Raw genomic sequence first — 15,292 nt, 5'->3', positions numbered from 1 at the left:
CCACCTCAGCTGCTCCTTTCGACGTGAAGGAGCAGTGACTCTACTCCGAGCTCCTCCCGGGTAACTGAGCTCCTCACCCGATCTCGAAGGGTGCGCCCAGTCACCCTGCGAAGGAAACTCATTTCGGCCGCTTGTATTCGCGATCTTGTCCTTTCAGTCATTACCCAAATCTCATGACCATGACCAAATCGAGAGCTTTGCCCCGACTCAGCTCCCTCTTCACCACGACAGACCGATACAGCGACCGCATCACTGCTGACGCCGCCCCGATCCGTCTGTCGATCTCACGCTCCATCCGTCCCTCACTCGTGAACAAGACCCCGAGATACTTGAACTCCTCCACTTGAGGTAAGGACTCCCCACCGACCTGTAGAGGGGAAGGAGAACCATGGCTTCGGATTTGGAGGTGCTGATCCTCATCCCGGCCGCTACACACTCGACTGCAAACCGCCCCAGAGCAGCTGAAGGTCCTGGTTCGTTGAAGCCATCAGAACAACATCATCCGCAAACAGCAGAGACGAGATCCTGAGGCTCCCAAACGGGACACCCTCCGGCCCCTGGCTGCGCCTAGAAATTCTGTCCATAAAAGTGATGAACAGAACCGGTGACAAAGGGCAGCCCTGGCGGAGACCAACACGCACCGGGAACAGGTCTGACTTACTACCGGCAATGCGAACCAAGCTCCTGCTGCTCATACAGGGAACGGACAGCCCTTAGCAGAGGGCTTAGTGCAGGGGTCGGCAACCCGCGGCTCCAGAGCCGCATGCGGCTCTTTCATCCTTATACTGCGGCTCTGAGTGGCTTGGGAAAACAAATCACTAAAAAAACAACAACTAGTATTTAATTGAAGTGTGTTTTATTTGTGTTAGTTCTTTAATATTTTAGTTCTAAATTGCAAGATTATTGTGATCTTGACATATTAGAATAAATATATTTTATTTTTCGTCAAATAAACGCCAGCTTTTCCTCCTCCTGCGGTCGTTCCTCCTGATGTTTGGGAGCCAGTCCCTGCCACCCCTATTGCCCCCCCGCTGGAGAACCCCACTGTTATATATTTGTCCAAATTGTCCCCGCGTTAGTGGGAAAAAAAAGGACAGTAAGAAGTGCGCCTTTCCCGCGGTCCCTGAATGCATCTCCCACGCTGCCTCGCACCAAAACAACAGCGCGTGGTTCCAGCAGCTACACCACAGATAAGTTAAGGCTTATTTACAAACTTAGACATGTAAAGCAAGTGGCGATGGGCGCGGGGCAGGTGAAGACAGGCCTGTGTTTGTGGATTATAAAGTTTTCCAAATGGAGCTGAGGACTGACCAGACGAGTGAGAATCATTGCAATCACAGCAAGTTCTAAGATGGATCCTCAGAAGATCGAGTGCACAGTGAGTGTAGTGTTTTTATGTTTATTCTGTGGAGTAAAGTCAGCCCAAATTGTGCGGCTGTTGCACTGACTTATCTGACATGAAGCGCGTGCGTTTGTTGATGTGTCTTGATAGATTCAGTCTGTGTTTGCCCGTGTTACACGTTGACAGGAGCGGGGTTGAACTGGTGTGAATGTCCCATAGACTGAAAAACTATTGCTATTCTTCAGTATATGGACAGGCCTGAGCTGGTCTATTTGCTTTTTGTTTAACCCGATTTGGGGAGAGCCCAACGAGTCAGAGGAGAGCACGGCGGAGCGAGACGTCCCTGCTCCGCCTCCAACCCGGTGTGCGCGACAGGCAATCTTGTCCACATTCGCCCAATTCTTGACAGATTTTTGACAGAACGCGACAATTCCCAATAACTCGCAGCAGCTCGCAGCAGCGCGGGAGCATATTCGTGACCATGCGTAATAATTCGTGCATTAATCGTAACACGCAGTAACAGGTCGCAACAGTTCGTGGCGCGTGAAACCTCTGCCCCGAATCACTCACGTGATCCTCGGCCACAAATGTGGATTCATGGCATTCGTGACTTGTCGTCGTTATGTGTAAACCCAGCATTAGATGTCAAAAAGTTGCGTCTCCCAGTGTTTTCTTTTCCGTGGAAACCGGATCAAATGGCTCTTTCGGTGTTAAAGGTTGCCGACCCCTGGCTTAGTGTGTTTGGTCCCTGAGCCACAGCCTGTCAGGGGTTTATCTCACAACTTAAAGACTTAGATGTAATCAACTTTTATTTGTGCTGTTTTCCTCAACAAGCAAGTTTCACTCGTTTGCATACTCGATTATGAAGTACTTGTCTGACACAGGGAAATGTTTTTTCTATATCGCAACAGTGCCGAATATGTAAAATCGCAATTCTCAATTTTGCATTTTCCTTTGAAAATCAAAAATATACTGAACGCAAAAGTACACAAACCATCTTTTATTATTATTTATTTTTTTGTTTTATATTTTTTTTTTTCCCCCATATATATTTTTCCTCATTCCTTTCTATTTTTTGTCATATTTCTTGACATAGGAGAGAAACTCGATTTTGTAAATTTCCATTTCTTCCAAACAGTAATTTTGACATGATGTCATGGATATTAAATACACCACGTTTATTTAAATTATTATGCAACAGGTCAAGTTATATTTTAACATAGGAGCCCTTGTGTGATAGCAGTTGCAAAATTCTTAAAGTAATAGCTCACCGTTTTTCCATACTGAGATATGTTCTTACCTGAGCTTAGACGAGTTGATACGTACCTGTCTGGTCTTTGTGTGTGCCCGTAGAAGAGCGTGGTAGCTTCCAACTTCACCCCATTTGGAGCTATAGGAATACATTGGGAGAGGCCAGTGCTAAAAACATCATTAGTCTTTTTGCGTGACTGAGGGCACACAGTTCTTCCATACTGTGATATGTTTTTACCTGAGCTTAGACGAGTTGATGTGTACCTGTCTGGTCTTTGTGCGTGCCCGTGGAAGAGCTTGGTCGCTTCCAACTTCACCCCGTTTGTAGCTATAGGAATACATTGGGAGAGGCCAAATGCAAACAACATCTTTCGTCTTTTTGCGTGACTGAGCGCACGCACAAAGACCAGACAGGTACGCATCAACTCGTCTAAGCTCAGGTAAGAACATATCTCAGTATGGAAAAACGGTGAACTATTCCTTTAAATCCATTAAACTTGTGTTTTGGACAGTTTCTGCTTGGATTTCTTTGCAGGATGTTAGAATAGCCTCCCAGAGCTGCTGTTTGGATGAAAACTGCCTCCCACCCTTCGAGACGTTTTGCTTGAGGCTCCAAAGGTTCTCAATAGGGTTGAGGTCAGGGGAGGAGGGGGTCCACATCATGAGTTTCTCTCCTTTTCTGCCCATCGCAGCCAGTGATGCACAGGTTTTCTTTACAGCAGGACATGGTGCGTTGTCATGATGAAGATGATCTTGTTCGGGAAAACACGGCTCTTCCTTTTGTACCATAGAAGAAAGTGGTCAGTCAGAAACTCCACATATTTTTCAGAGGTCATTTCACACTTTAAGGGAGTCAAAAGGGGCTGACCAGCTCTCTCCCTATGATTCTGGCCCAAAACATGACTCCGCCCCCTCCTTACTGATGTCACAGCCTTGTTGGGACATTGTGGCCATTGACCAACCATCCACTACTCCATCCATCTGACCATCCAGGGTTACACGGTCTCATCAGTGAACAAGACTGTTTGAAAATGAGTCTTTATGTATTTCTGCAGCTGTTTCTGTTCATGAGCATTCAATGAACAGTTAAGGGAAGGCCAGATAGACGGTTTGAGGGCCTGTCACAATTGGCGCATTGACCGCCGCGATTTTTGTCCCCATCAAAATTTAAATTGCCCTCAGCCGCAAAGATCGCAAAGTGGGCTTTAAAAAAATCGCAGTCACGGTCACAATAGAGTATGGGCTGCGACTGGATGCAAATGCGAGCGGTGTAAGGAAGAAAGCGAATGGTGAGCGGCTGGGGAGAGGCTGGTGAGCGAGTGTTTCACGGGCCACAGACATTGATTGCGGACAGTGGTGCGGACTGGACTAGAGTGGTGCAACTTGGCCGAAGTCCGACGGGACCGTCCGAACGGTCAGGCTTGGACAAATAGTTAGAACTTATTTTTGGGCTCAGGTCGGACTCGGATAAATCAGCGCGTTAAAACAAATAAAGCTGGTGCAAAATTAAAATGGGCCTGTCTAGTTGAGCGACTTAGCGTTCGTTTCTGTGAAAAAAACAAAAAACACATGGCTGGAGGCATTAGCGCATCGCTGCTTTTACGCACCAAGCTCTCAGCAAGACCCTGAGCTCAGGCCCTGCTCCGGGGAAGTGACCAGCTTCTGTCTGACTAAAGGGGGGAAGCGCTCCGAAGTGAAGTGAACGTGACAGTCCGGTACTGTCTGAAATGGTTCACTCTGTGGCGGTGCAGAAGATTAAGCTTAATCTTTCACGAAATATCGAAGGTTTTCATACCTAGACCAAGGCATTCAACTATGTCACGCTTTTCATCAGCAGAGAGATCCTTTTTCTTTCCTATATTGCTTGAAAATGGTGGTCTGCTTAACAATGTGGAACGCTCAGTAGTTTTTCCCTTAACTGGGCTTGACCTGAAAACGAATCATCACAGGTCTCTGAGATTAATGTCAGTAGTAATTTGGAATGCAGTGTGTATATATATATATATGAATGACTGCAGTTTCTAACCAGCTCCAAACCTGTTTCTGTGAAGGTTCTAAATGCTCGAAGCTGGTTTCTGACCAGGAGCAGAAGATCCACAGGCTGTGCCAGTACGAGCAGTGCCAGTGCATCACCGGTGAGTGTCCTGGAACAAAGAGCCACACTCAGACAGTGTGATTGGTTCAATATAAAGTCTCTGTCTTTCAGCCGTGTGCTCGCTCTTCAGAGGAACTGTTGACCCTGCCAAGGTCACTAAGGAGAAACTCAAGCAGGAGATCTGCCGCCCAGAAGTCAAATACGGTCATTCATCTTCACAACACTGCACACCATGAAGTCACAAACACACCGTTAGCTCTGAGCCTGTTCATACAAATGTTACATCTGATATACATTAAAAGCCATTCAATGAATTATGTCCAAAGTAATTCATTGATTAAAAGCAAACTGGCATTTGATTTAATGTTTACAAATTTTCCAAAATGAAACGTGCCAAGATGTTTTGCATTTGTGGCATTAAAAATGTAGACTTTAGGCCATGGGTCACCAATGTGGTGCCCCCACGGGCACCCAGGTGTCATTTGGGGCATGCCCAGTAGCCCTTGAGACGAGGTGTAAAACACTTAATTTTCTTGAATCTGATTCTTTAACATAGTTATTTCTGTTCTTGTGACTCAGTACGAGTTTAAAATAAAGCTGTTTTGATATAATATCCTATAAGAAAACAGCGTACGTTTAAGTCTTTAGGATTTGTTTTTAACGGGTAGCTCTTGAGCAACTTGATGCTCTTGAAGTAGTCCTCGGCTGAAAAAGATTGGTGACCCCTGCTTTAGGCATTAAAATGGCATTAAAAAGCTATTGCCTTTCGAAGAATCCCTAATTCAGCATTTAGCTCAGAGGACACTTGTATATGCAGATTATTAAGTAAGTAAAGTCTCCAAAGGCCTGTACATTCCTTATTCATTTCTAACCTTTGTGTGGACAGCAGCTGAAAACAGCTGGATCGTTGATAATTATTGATGCCTGAGGCTAATGCTAACGGCGAGAGGAAATGCAGTATCTGTCAATTGAGGAAAACAAACCAGATTCTAAATGTTTTTGCCTAGTGTTAACTACATTATCAGTTCATTTTTATTGTGAGGCTTCTGGTTTGTTTGCAGGCTGTTGTTCTTCTCAATGTTTTTGTACCCTGGGTTACCTCTGCAAGTTTAGTTAAGTTTAGTTTAGTTTAGAAGTTAATATATATTGAAAGTAGCCTATGGCTAAATCTGGCACATTTACACAAAGTTACTGTACTGAGTGTTCATTAATGTGCACAGTCCTCTTCAAATAAACAAATAAAGTAAAGTATATATCGTTTTCTCTCATGAACGCCATATGTGCTTTATAATGTGAACTGAATGTTAAGTTTTATAACATACATTAAATCGCAGATCTGTTCTTCAGGAACAGAAAATGTCAAATTTAGTTTCAGTGAATTAAATTCTCTCCATGGTATTTGTTTAGTTTAGTTTAGTTTAGTTTAGTTTAGTTTAGTTTAGTTTAGTTTAGTTTAGTTTAGTTTAGTTTAGTTTAGTTTAGTTTAGTTTAGTTTAGTTTAGTTTAGTTTAGTTTAGTTTGTTTGAGCACTTAACATTCTGCTCAGAAGGAGTGGGCTGAAGCAAAAGCTTATGAGGGCCTACCCCCAAAATCAATACATTAAACATGTTCATATTACAATAGTACAAAGTTACATATTACAAAGTACACACTACAAGGAACATAGGAAAACAACATGCACACATACATACAACATACCTGTTTATGATTTAGCTTTATGCTATTGTTAATACTTTATCAATCATACAATTAGCAGCGGCCTCATTGGTAAAACCTGCAAAACCTACGTTGTGCAGTGTGTTAAAAAGCCACGGTGTAGAGTGGGCCAGTGGAATAGTAGTAGTAGTTTTTTTAATTAAGTTATTTTTTCTGAATCTTTTGACCCCAAATAAACAAATGTATTTAATTTAAGTATGTAGATGAGTAGTTGTTGGACGTGTGTGTGACCCTCTCGCTGTGTCCACAGCCTTTAAAGTGAAGGTGAAGAGCACAGCGTCGGAGGGAGACTTCACCACGCTCACTGCCGTCATCGTTGACATCATAAAGAGAAGCTCAGGTCAGTGGCGTTTCATGTTCAGTGTCTCCTCTTCATAAAAACAGAATTTAGACAGTTATAGACTGCTCAGCGTACCTCACCAGCAAGCTGAAGTTACGCGGTATTTCCCACCACATTTACATCAGCCACATTTGCTCATGTAACCTATACATGTAACTTATAATGTCATTACAGCTTTAGATTTGATTCTGTTCTGTTTTATATAGTTATTAAATTACAAAGGGTTTACTTTGCACATCTCTTGTTTGGAACTGTTGCATAAGAGAAGGTACACCGAACGTAGAACAATCAATCAACATTTATTTGTATAGTACCTTTCAACAACCATGGAGCACAAAGTGCTTGATGAAAACAGTTTATCAAAAGACCAGTCTAATCAGCCGTGATTTAAAGGGACTATTCACCTTATTCCGCCCCGCCCACTATTGCCACTTTTTGCGTTGTCTCGGCACTTCCGTTGTCCAGACACTTCCGGTCGAGCACGAATCCCGTTCATTTTAACGGAGAACGAGGGAAAATATTCTCTGCTCAAACCTGATGTTTACTCGATTGATTTGTGTAAAATATGCACATGTTCATTTGAACCAACATGTCGACACTGCAGCGTTTTTCTGCGCGGCCGAAAAACGGCTTTGTTTTCGTGTAGTGACTGATTTTATGTGGACTTCTCCAGCCCCATGTTAACACATAGGAGAAAAGGGGCGGGCACAATTCATGGCGGCGCCCACGCGAGCCTCCGGAATAAGGTGAATACAGAGTTTAAAAATGTTAAAACTATGTATTTTCCTCCCCCTATATGCTCCAGTGATGTCCTCATGTGTAGAATGAGCCTAGACTTATTCACCACAACTGCCTCTAAAATCCTGCACTGTCACTCAGAAAGGTGTTAATTCAGGTCTGAAGTGCCGTCATGCACGAGCTTAATATAGAAACTGCAGTTACGCATAAGACCTGAGGTGGCAGTAGTGAGTATAAAAATCGACTCCCTTTAAAGACTGATAGTTCAGTGACCTTCATCAAGCAAAAAGAACTAAACAGTGTCTGTTTAGATTGTGAGAGAATAATGCCAACCCAGGTGCAACTCCCATGTTCATTCTACACTAGCTGACCTACAGCTGCTTTGGCTAATGTTAATGTGCGTTTTAACTCTGAGAGAATCGATAGTTAAGCCTAATGCTGAGCATGTTTAATAAGTCTGAATATATTGACTAATTACCAGCAGACATGATACACAGCCACCAGGTGGAGCTGTTGATGAGCCTTGACATTGAGAGCATCGAACAGCTTTCGCTCATTTACCTTTGAAATACATTCTGATTGTCTATTTCCAGTGAAAAGGTGTGTTTGTGAGTGAGACTTGACATTTTCCTGTCGACCCCATCATGGGATTGGAATATTTAATGCCCAGAACAAGAAATATCAGAGATACTGCCATTCAATGAAATAGGTTTCTTCCATAGGGACTCGCCCAAAACGCCTTGATGTTGCTTTCGCTTTAGGCTCTTTAGACTGAACCCTGCAGGATTTCCTCACTGTCATAAACTGTGTCTGAGCATGATGTTTTGTCTTTGTTGGTTTATTCTCTCCTCGTTGGTAACATTCTGCGTGGCCTTGTGCAGACTACGATGCGGTGAACATAAGCACCGAGGTGGACTTCATCAAGAAAACCACCTGTAACTCTGTGGACGTCCAGAAGGACCAGCAGTACCTCATCTCTGGGTCCACCGGGCTGGAGGTGGTCCACGGCGAGGACTACAGGTGAGGACCGTTACTTCAGCACAGAGCTTCACTCCAAGTGAAGAGTCCATTTGTGTTAAGTTCATTTTAAATGCCCAATAATGACCAGTGGGGCCTGACCGGTAGGGATTTTTGGGGTCTGATACTGATACCGATATGAAGGGGGTTGATTTAGGCCGATATTTTAAGTAATTTAATTTGATTTTTTTTAAATCTCTCACATAGCCTATAGCTTAACATTTATTGATATAGTAATTATTGATATAGTTTGTTTAGTGTGACGTCACGACTTCCACTTCCAGGTATGAGCAGACAGGCAAATATGCGAGAAAAAAACATAGCTCTTAAAAACAACCATCAATATTTCTGAAACTCAACGGAAAAAATTACTCAACCTACTTATTTCTCAGACTCATTAGCCAAACATGCCACACCTACTGCTAAAAAAGTAATATTTACTAAAGTCACTACTTCCGGGGTTAGCATAGCTGCTGTGCCGTTAGCATTTATCTCCCCTAACCCGGATGTACCGATTTTGGTCAATTTGACTTTTATAGCAGTAGGTACAGCCTTTTTGGCTAATGGGTCTGATAACTAGGTATGTTCAGTGACTGTTGAGTTTCAGGAATATTGATTGTGGTATTAAAGAGTTTTTTGTAGTTTCTCGAACATGTGTGAGCTGTGACGTCACCACTTAACAAACGTGTCGAGAAATATATCTATTAGAGGTCAATGTTTTTTCTAAGGACTATGCCATTTATCGGGGATTTTGATTGGCCGATACTGATATGTATTATTTTCTTGTCTGTGTATGAAGCTTCTAAAGGTGTTATTGTTGAACTCTGACAGCAGGGGGCGCTGTATATTCATGTTTAGTAGGTACTTTATTCAAAGCTTATTTGAAAGACAAAAATCAGTAGATTCCATATTATTTGGCTGAGCTAGAGTCCAGACAGTCAGGTTTAACACGTGTGTTGACCGGTGCAGTTTCCCCAAACTCACGCTACATCAGCTTCATCACCCGCTTTGTAAGCACATCCAAAACTAAAGCTCCTTACCTTACCCGACCTAATTTACTGGTCAGGCCCTTTGTACTGATGAAGAAAGGAAACACGTCCACCTGCCAAGGACTGTGAAGAGTCCTGCTCCTCCATGTGAAAATGTCCGAAAACACGACGCACGAGTGTCCTTGTGCTTTGGTTTGGTTAAATCTGCCAGTCCGTCCAACGATCAGCCTTGTGTCTTCGTATTTTAGCCGTTTTTCAACTAAATTTAGTACAATGTAATGTGCTCTGTAACAATGTGTAATAACCTGTACCTATGTAGTACGTACACAATGGAATAACTAGTATTTTGTAAGTACAAAATGTAATAGGACACAAGACCCTTAAGGTTAGGGTTAGAGTTATGTACCTACAAACTACTAATAGATATTATTCCGCAGGTCTGCACTGTGCATTGCACTGTCTTGACTGTGCAGGTTAATGAAGACTAATTTCCATCCGTCATCCCCCACTCGCTCTCTTAAACAACCTGGGCTATTGTACGTGTTTTAGTGGTAGGGGACACCTACACAGACACGAGGAGAACATGCAAACTCCACAGTCCAGGTATCGAACCTGGCAACAATTTCTGATCAGGTCAATCCAGTGTCCTTATTATATTTGAGCGGAGGAAGTGGGTTTAGGTCATTCAGACTGAAGCTGAAATAAACCAAGCGTCATTTGGTCTGTTCCTCAGAGCCTTGTTCTGGGCTGTGCTTTATCACAGCTGTGTGACTCATAATGATGATTCAACTATTTAAAACAACTCTCCTTTCTCTCTTTGGTTAAAATCGATGTTGAATGCAAACTATGTAAAAAATCTAATTGTTTTTGCTGAAAAGAAAAAAAGGAAGCAACTTTTGGGAAAATGGCCACAATATCCAATTAATAATTATAATTATAATTGATCTATAGATCAAATTTTACTTGATCTATAGATCAAGTATTTCTTTACATGGCAAGTCATGTTTCGATTACTGTAAATATTATAATGCTTGCAAAGAGAAAATTACATTATTGTTATTAACTTTTCAAGTTTTGAGAGGAGTAACTTTGTGGCTTCAGAAACATAAACCTTGCTGCCAAATTCACCGACAACAGGGACTATGTAAGTCAGAGTAAGAACTTCTCAACAAAAATACTACTGGAGTGAAGTACGGATCCTCAGAAACGACTTAAGCACAGTACTTATGTAAATGTACTTAGTTACTGACATCGCTGATTGTGTTGTGTGTGCAGGTTCCGGTTCCCACTGGACTCTGAGGCTGTGGTCCAGGTCTGGCCCACAGACTGCGGAGCCGAATGCAGCGGGCTGGTCAGCTTCAGTTTCTTGGCACAACTGCAGAAATGCTGAAATCCGCCGTGCCTCGGTCCTCGTCCCAATCTGCAACGAGCCAAAAGGAAAATCCACCAATGTTTAACCTGATCATTAACCATGGTCCCGTTAATGTAACCTCCAACAGAGAAAAATAAATACACTTTTTTGATGTGTTGCTAACGTGGTTTTGTCACATTTCTGAACTGTTTTTGACATGTTTTTGTCTCTTTTTATGTCACTTTTTTGTTGCTCTTTTGTCATTTTTTTGTCCTGTTTTTGTTACTGGTTTTGTCGTGTTTTGTCACTTTTTTGTCATTCTTTTGTCACTTTTTTGTTGTGTTTTGTCACTTTTTTGTTGTGTTTTGTCACTTTTTTGTCGTTCTTTTGTCACTTTTTTGTTGTGTTTTGTCACTTTTTTGTCGTTCTTTTGTCACTTTTTTGTTGTGTTTTGTCACTTTTTTGTCGTGTATGGTAATATTTTAGTTGTATTTTCATCCTCGTTTTCGTCTCTATTTAGATTTTAGATTTGGGTAAAGCCAAACCGGGGAATGTGTGCTCATAAGTAAAAAGTAGGCTACCACATGAAAAACTACTCATTCATTTCTTCAAAACGTTACTCAAGTACAAGTATGTAGCCTTATTGTACTGTATATATATATATATATATATATATATATATATATATATATATATATATATATATATATATATGTATATATATATATATATATATATATATATATATGTATATATATATATATATATGAATATATACAGCAAAATGCAATACTAAAAGCATTATGAATGATCTATTTTGATGCAGATGTAGTCTTCAGTTGTGCTTTTTTACGTAGGCGTTACTGGTTATCTACTGTTAAGTAACAACATCAATGTAATACTGCTGTGACACAATAAACTAATAAATAATCAGAGGTGGGTAGAGTAGTGAAAATATTTGCTTTTTGTCACTTTTTTGTTGCTCTTTTGTCACTTTATTGTTGCTTTTTGGTCGTGTTTTTGTCGCTAATTTGATGCGTTAAGATTTGGGTGAAGCCAAACTGGGGAAAGTGTGCTCGGTTCAAGTGGGGGTTAAGAGGTTAAATATTTACTCGGAAAATGTATACCGGTAAGTAGGCTACCGTATAAAAAATAATAATAAAATACTCTAAGAAACACAATTTCTTCAAAAAGTTACTCCGGTACTTAAATGTAACTGAGTACTACCCGCCTCTGTAAATATTCCAGTTATGTAGGGATAAAATAAATGAATGAATAATAAATAAGAATAATATAAAAGTATATATTTAATCAGGTGCTTTTAGGACCTTGAGGGGTCCTTTGGAAACCTCAACGAGCGGGGCAAAAAAAAAAAAAAACTCCACCACGAGGTGCTGGCGGGCGGACAGGATAGTGACCGCACAGCAGCGCGTTTCCTTCGACTTTTCCCTGTTCTTTTGGATAATGGCAGATCCTTCACGATGGAATTCGTCATTTTTCATCACCCGAAGACGAAATGGATCAAATTGTGAATGTTTTTGACGCTTCTTTGCTCAATCATCGCGGAAAGGATCTGTTAAATGGCGGCGGAGAGACGAGCCCGGAGCGGCTAACAAGAACAAGCTAGCGGTGAGTGAGCTAGCGGTTTGTCCCTGGTTTCACATACGGGACATTGTCCACGTGTGAACGTGTGTATGTGGCTGTTTTGAACTGCATTTGAGGGGTTTGTTTTAGAGAAATTCGATCTTTTTCGACCATGTTTTACCCGAGCGCCCCCTGGTGGAGCTGGTTAAATGGTTAACATTGACATTAACCTCTTAACCCCAACCTGAACCGAGCACATTTTCTCCGGTTTGGCTTTACCCAAATCTAAAAGCGTCACAATAGTGACAAGAGAAAAAAAAGACAGTAATGAAAAAGGGATAAAAATGTGTGACCAAAACACAACAAGAGCAACAAAAACTTGACGACGTTACACATAGGCTGTGACCTTACAGATTTGGGTAAGGCTGAACTGGAGAAAATGCACTCAGTTAAGGTGGGGGTTAAGAGGTTAACGAGCCAATAAAACCTAACTTAGTTTCTTACGGTTTCACTGTGTCATGGTTCTGTTTACCTGTCCTCTAATTTAGTCCAGGTTTAGTCTCAATTTAATCCTTGTTTAGTCCAGGTTTAGTCCAGGTTTAGTCTCAATTTAGTCCTTGTTTAGTCCAGGTTTAGTCCAGGTTTAGTCTTACTTTAGTCCAGGTTTAGTCCTTGTTTAGTCTTAATTTAGTCCAGGTTTAGTCCTTGTTTAGTCTTAATTTAGTCCAGGTTTAGTCCTTGTTTAGTCTTAATTTAGTCCAGGTTTAGTCCTTGTTTAGTCTTAGTTTAGTCCTTGTTTTACTTAATTTAGTCCAGGTTTAGTCTTAATTTAGTCCAGGTTTTTCTTAATTTAGTCCAGGTTTAGTCTTAATTTAGTCCGGGTTTAGTCCTTGTTTAGTCTTAATTTAGTCCTTGTTTTTCTTAATTTTGTCCGGGTTTAGTCCTTGTTTAGTCTTAGTTTAGTCCTTGTTTAGCGGGTGTTGAACAGTTAAACTTCCTTATATTCCACTGGTGATGACGGAAGAACAAAAGTCTATTCTTTCAGAATCTTTTTCTGATTTGACATAGTCCTGGATAATCTGTGAAAATCATCTAGTGTGTCTGGCAACACGGGGCTGGCTGTTCTGGCAACACAGGGCTGGCTGTTCTGGCAACACGGGGCTGGCTGTTCTGGCAACACAGGGCTGGCTGTTCTGGCAACACGGGGCTGGCTGTTCTGGCAACACAGGGCTGGCTGTTCTGGCAACACGGGGCTGGCTGTTCTGGCAACACGGGGCTGGCTGTTCTGTCAACACGGGGCTGGCTGTTCTGGCAACACGGGGCTGGCTGTTCTGGCAACACGGGGCTGGCTGTTCTGGCAACACGGGGCTGGCTGTTCTGGCAACACGGGGCTGGCTGTTCTGGCAACACGGGGCTGGCTGTTCTGAAATGACAGGCGTGTGAGGTCTGTTGTGTTTGCACCATGTGATCAGGGCGCTCACTCTGTGTAGTGCAGCTCATTGTTGTCAGAAATCAAACCTGTGACCGTAGTATCGTCTGCAAATTTAAATATGCTGTTTGTGGGATGTTTGAGTAAAATTGTTTCAAAGTAAAGCTAGTTTCTGTGGCACAACTGGATAGAGTTTGTTTTTATGCAGACGCGTTTTGACCTTTGACCTTAGGGTCTTTGTAAGTTAAGCTGCTCTTACTTGAGTAAATAAGTCAGCCACTCTACCACCACTGCAAGTATAAGACAACAAAAGAAACAACATAAAGAAGTTTACTCAGGGCGCACTGACTGACTAATGCCAGTAGAGGGCACTGTTGCACTCCTAATGAACTGCACGTGTTCAGGAGCGCAGGACACGTGACACTTTATCAACATCTACAACTTTTAAAACTACTCCATTTGATTAAAGTGTTGTTGTAGTTTAAGTCAAGATGGTGTCAAATAATAGTTTCATTTTGTTTAAAAGATGAAATGACATGCAAATTCAAATAAAATAAAATTAAAGGTCATAAATATTTGAGTACATGCAGTTGTGTTCTTACCATTAGTCCTGATAAGTAGATTTAGGGTCATGTTTTGGTTTGGTTTGGGGGAGATGGTGTCCTCCGTAGATGCTCCAGGGCATATGATATGTTTAGTCCAGATTAAATCATACCTCAGACGTGTTCATTGATTTGAGTTGTTTTGTACACACGTCTACTTTACAGCTCAGTATTAGCTGGGTAATATCACGGTACCTAAAAGCGAATCATTTAGCGTGACTATAATAACTCAGTGTAAAGCATGTGAATGACCAGGACGCATGGCTGCTGTTTTTGTGACATTACGGAAACAGAACTGGTTTGGCGACTTCTCCGGTTCAAAAGTCAATCCGGATTGTAGTTGTTGTAAAGTGGTTTGTTCTTTGTTTGTGTAGTGATTGTGCAGAGTGGTCAGGCACCTTCCTCGTTAGTATAGTGGTGAGTATCCCCGCCTGTCACGCGGGGGCCAGTCGCGCATTGTTGGCATAGAGCGTCAGCCAATCACAAAGAGCCTCTCAGCCACACGTGGAGGCACGGAGCTCCAGCCAATCAGAAAGCAAGGATGAATGCTCATTCATAACGTGATGCAGCTCGTGAGTGCGTTCGAATACAGCAGTAGCTGACAGTGGACAGCCTTTCACACTACTGTTATTAGTGGGATGAATTGGACAGATTTGACAAAAAGGTGTTTTCTCTAATCTATAAAACATATGCTGTTTGACAATCGATTGTCATTAACATGTTTTAGTATATTATTAAGTGATATTGTTGCACAACTGAGATAGTTAAAAAAAAAAAGAATAAGAAATCAATGCAAGGATCTTTATTTTGTCACAGATATTATATACAAGGTATTTAC

At 41.8% G+C, this 15,292-nt stretch overlaps 1 protein-coding gene across 1 annotated transcript in view; it reads left to right on the top strand.

Moving 5' to 3' along the window:
• c5 (complement component 5) overlaps positions 1–11,006 on the top strand; it is a 199,674-nt gene extending 188,668 nt beyond the window's left edge. Inside the window, exons 37-41 of the mRNA XM_079563481.1 lie at positions 4,645–4,728; positions 4,800–4,892; positions 6,655–6,744; positions 8,364–8,502; positions 10,764–11,006. Of these exons, the coding sequence (XP_079419607.1) occupies positions 4,645–4,728; positions 4,800–4,892; positions 6,655–6,744; positions 8,364–8,502; positions 10,764–10,878 (521 nt within the window). The 3' untranslated portion in view covers positions 10,879–11,006. The remainder of the gene's footprint in view (positions 1–4,644; positions 4,729–4,799; positions 4,893–6,654; positions 6,745–8,363; positions 8,503–10,763) is intronic.
• The last annotated feature ends 4,286 nt before the right edge of the window (positions 11,007–15,292 follow it).

The sequence above is a fragment of the Gobius niger genome (assembly GCF_951799975.1).
Source record: "Gobius niger genome assembly, chromosome: 1".
NCBI lineage: Eukaryota > Metazoa > Chordata > Actinopteri > Gobiiformes > Gobiidae > Gobius > Gobius niger.
This window is presented reverse-complemented; position numbering and strand designations above follow the sequence as displayed.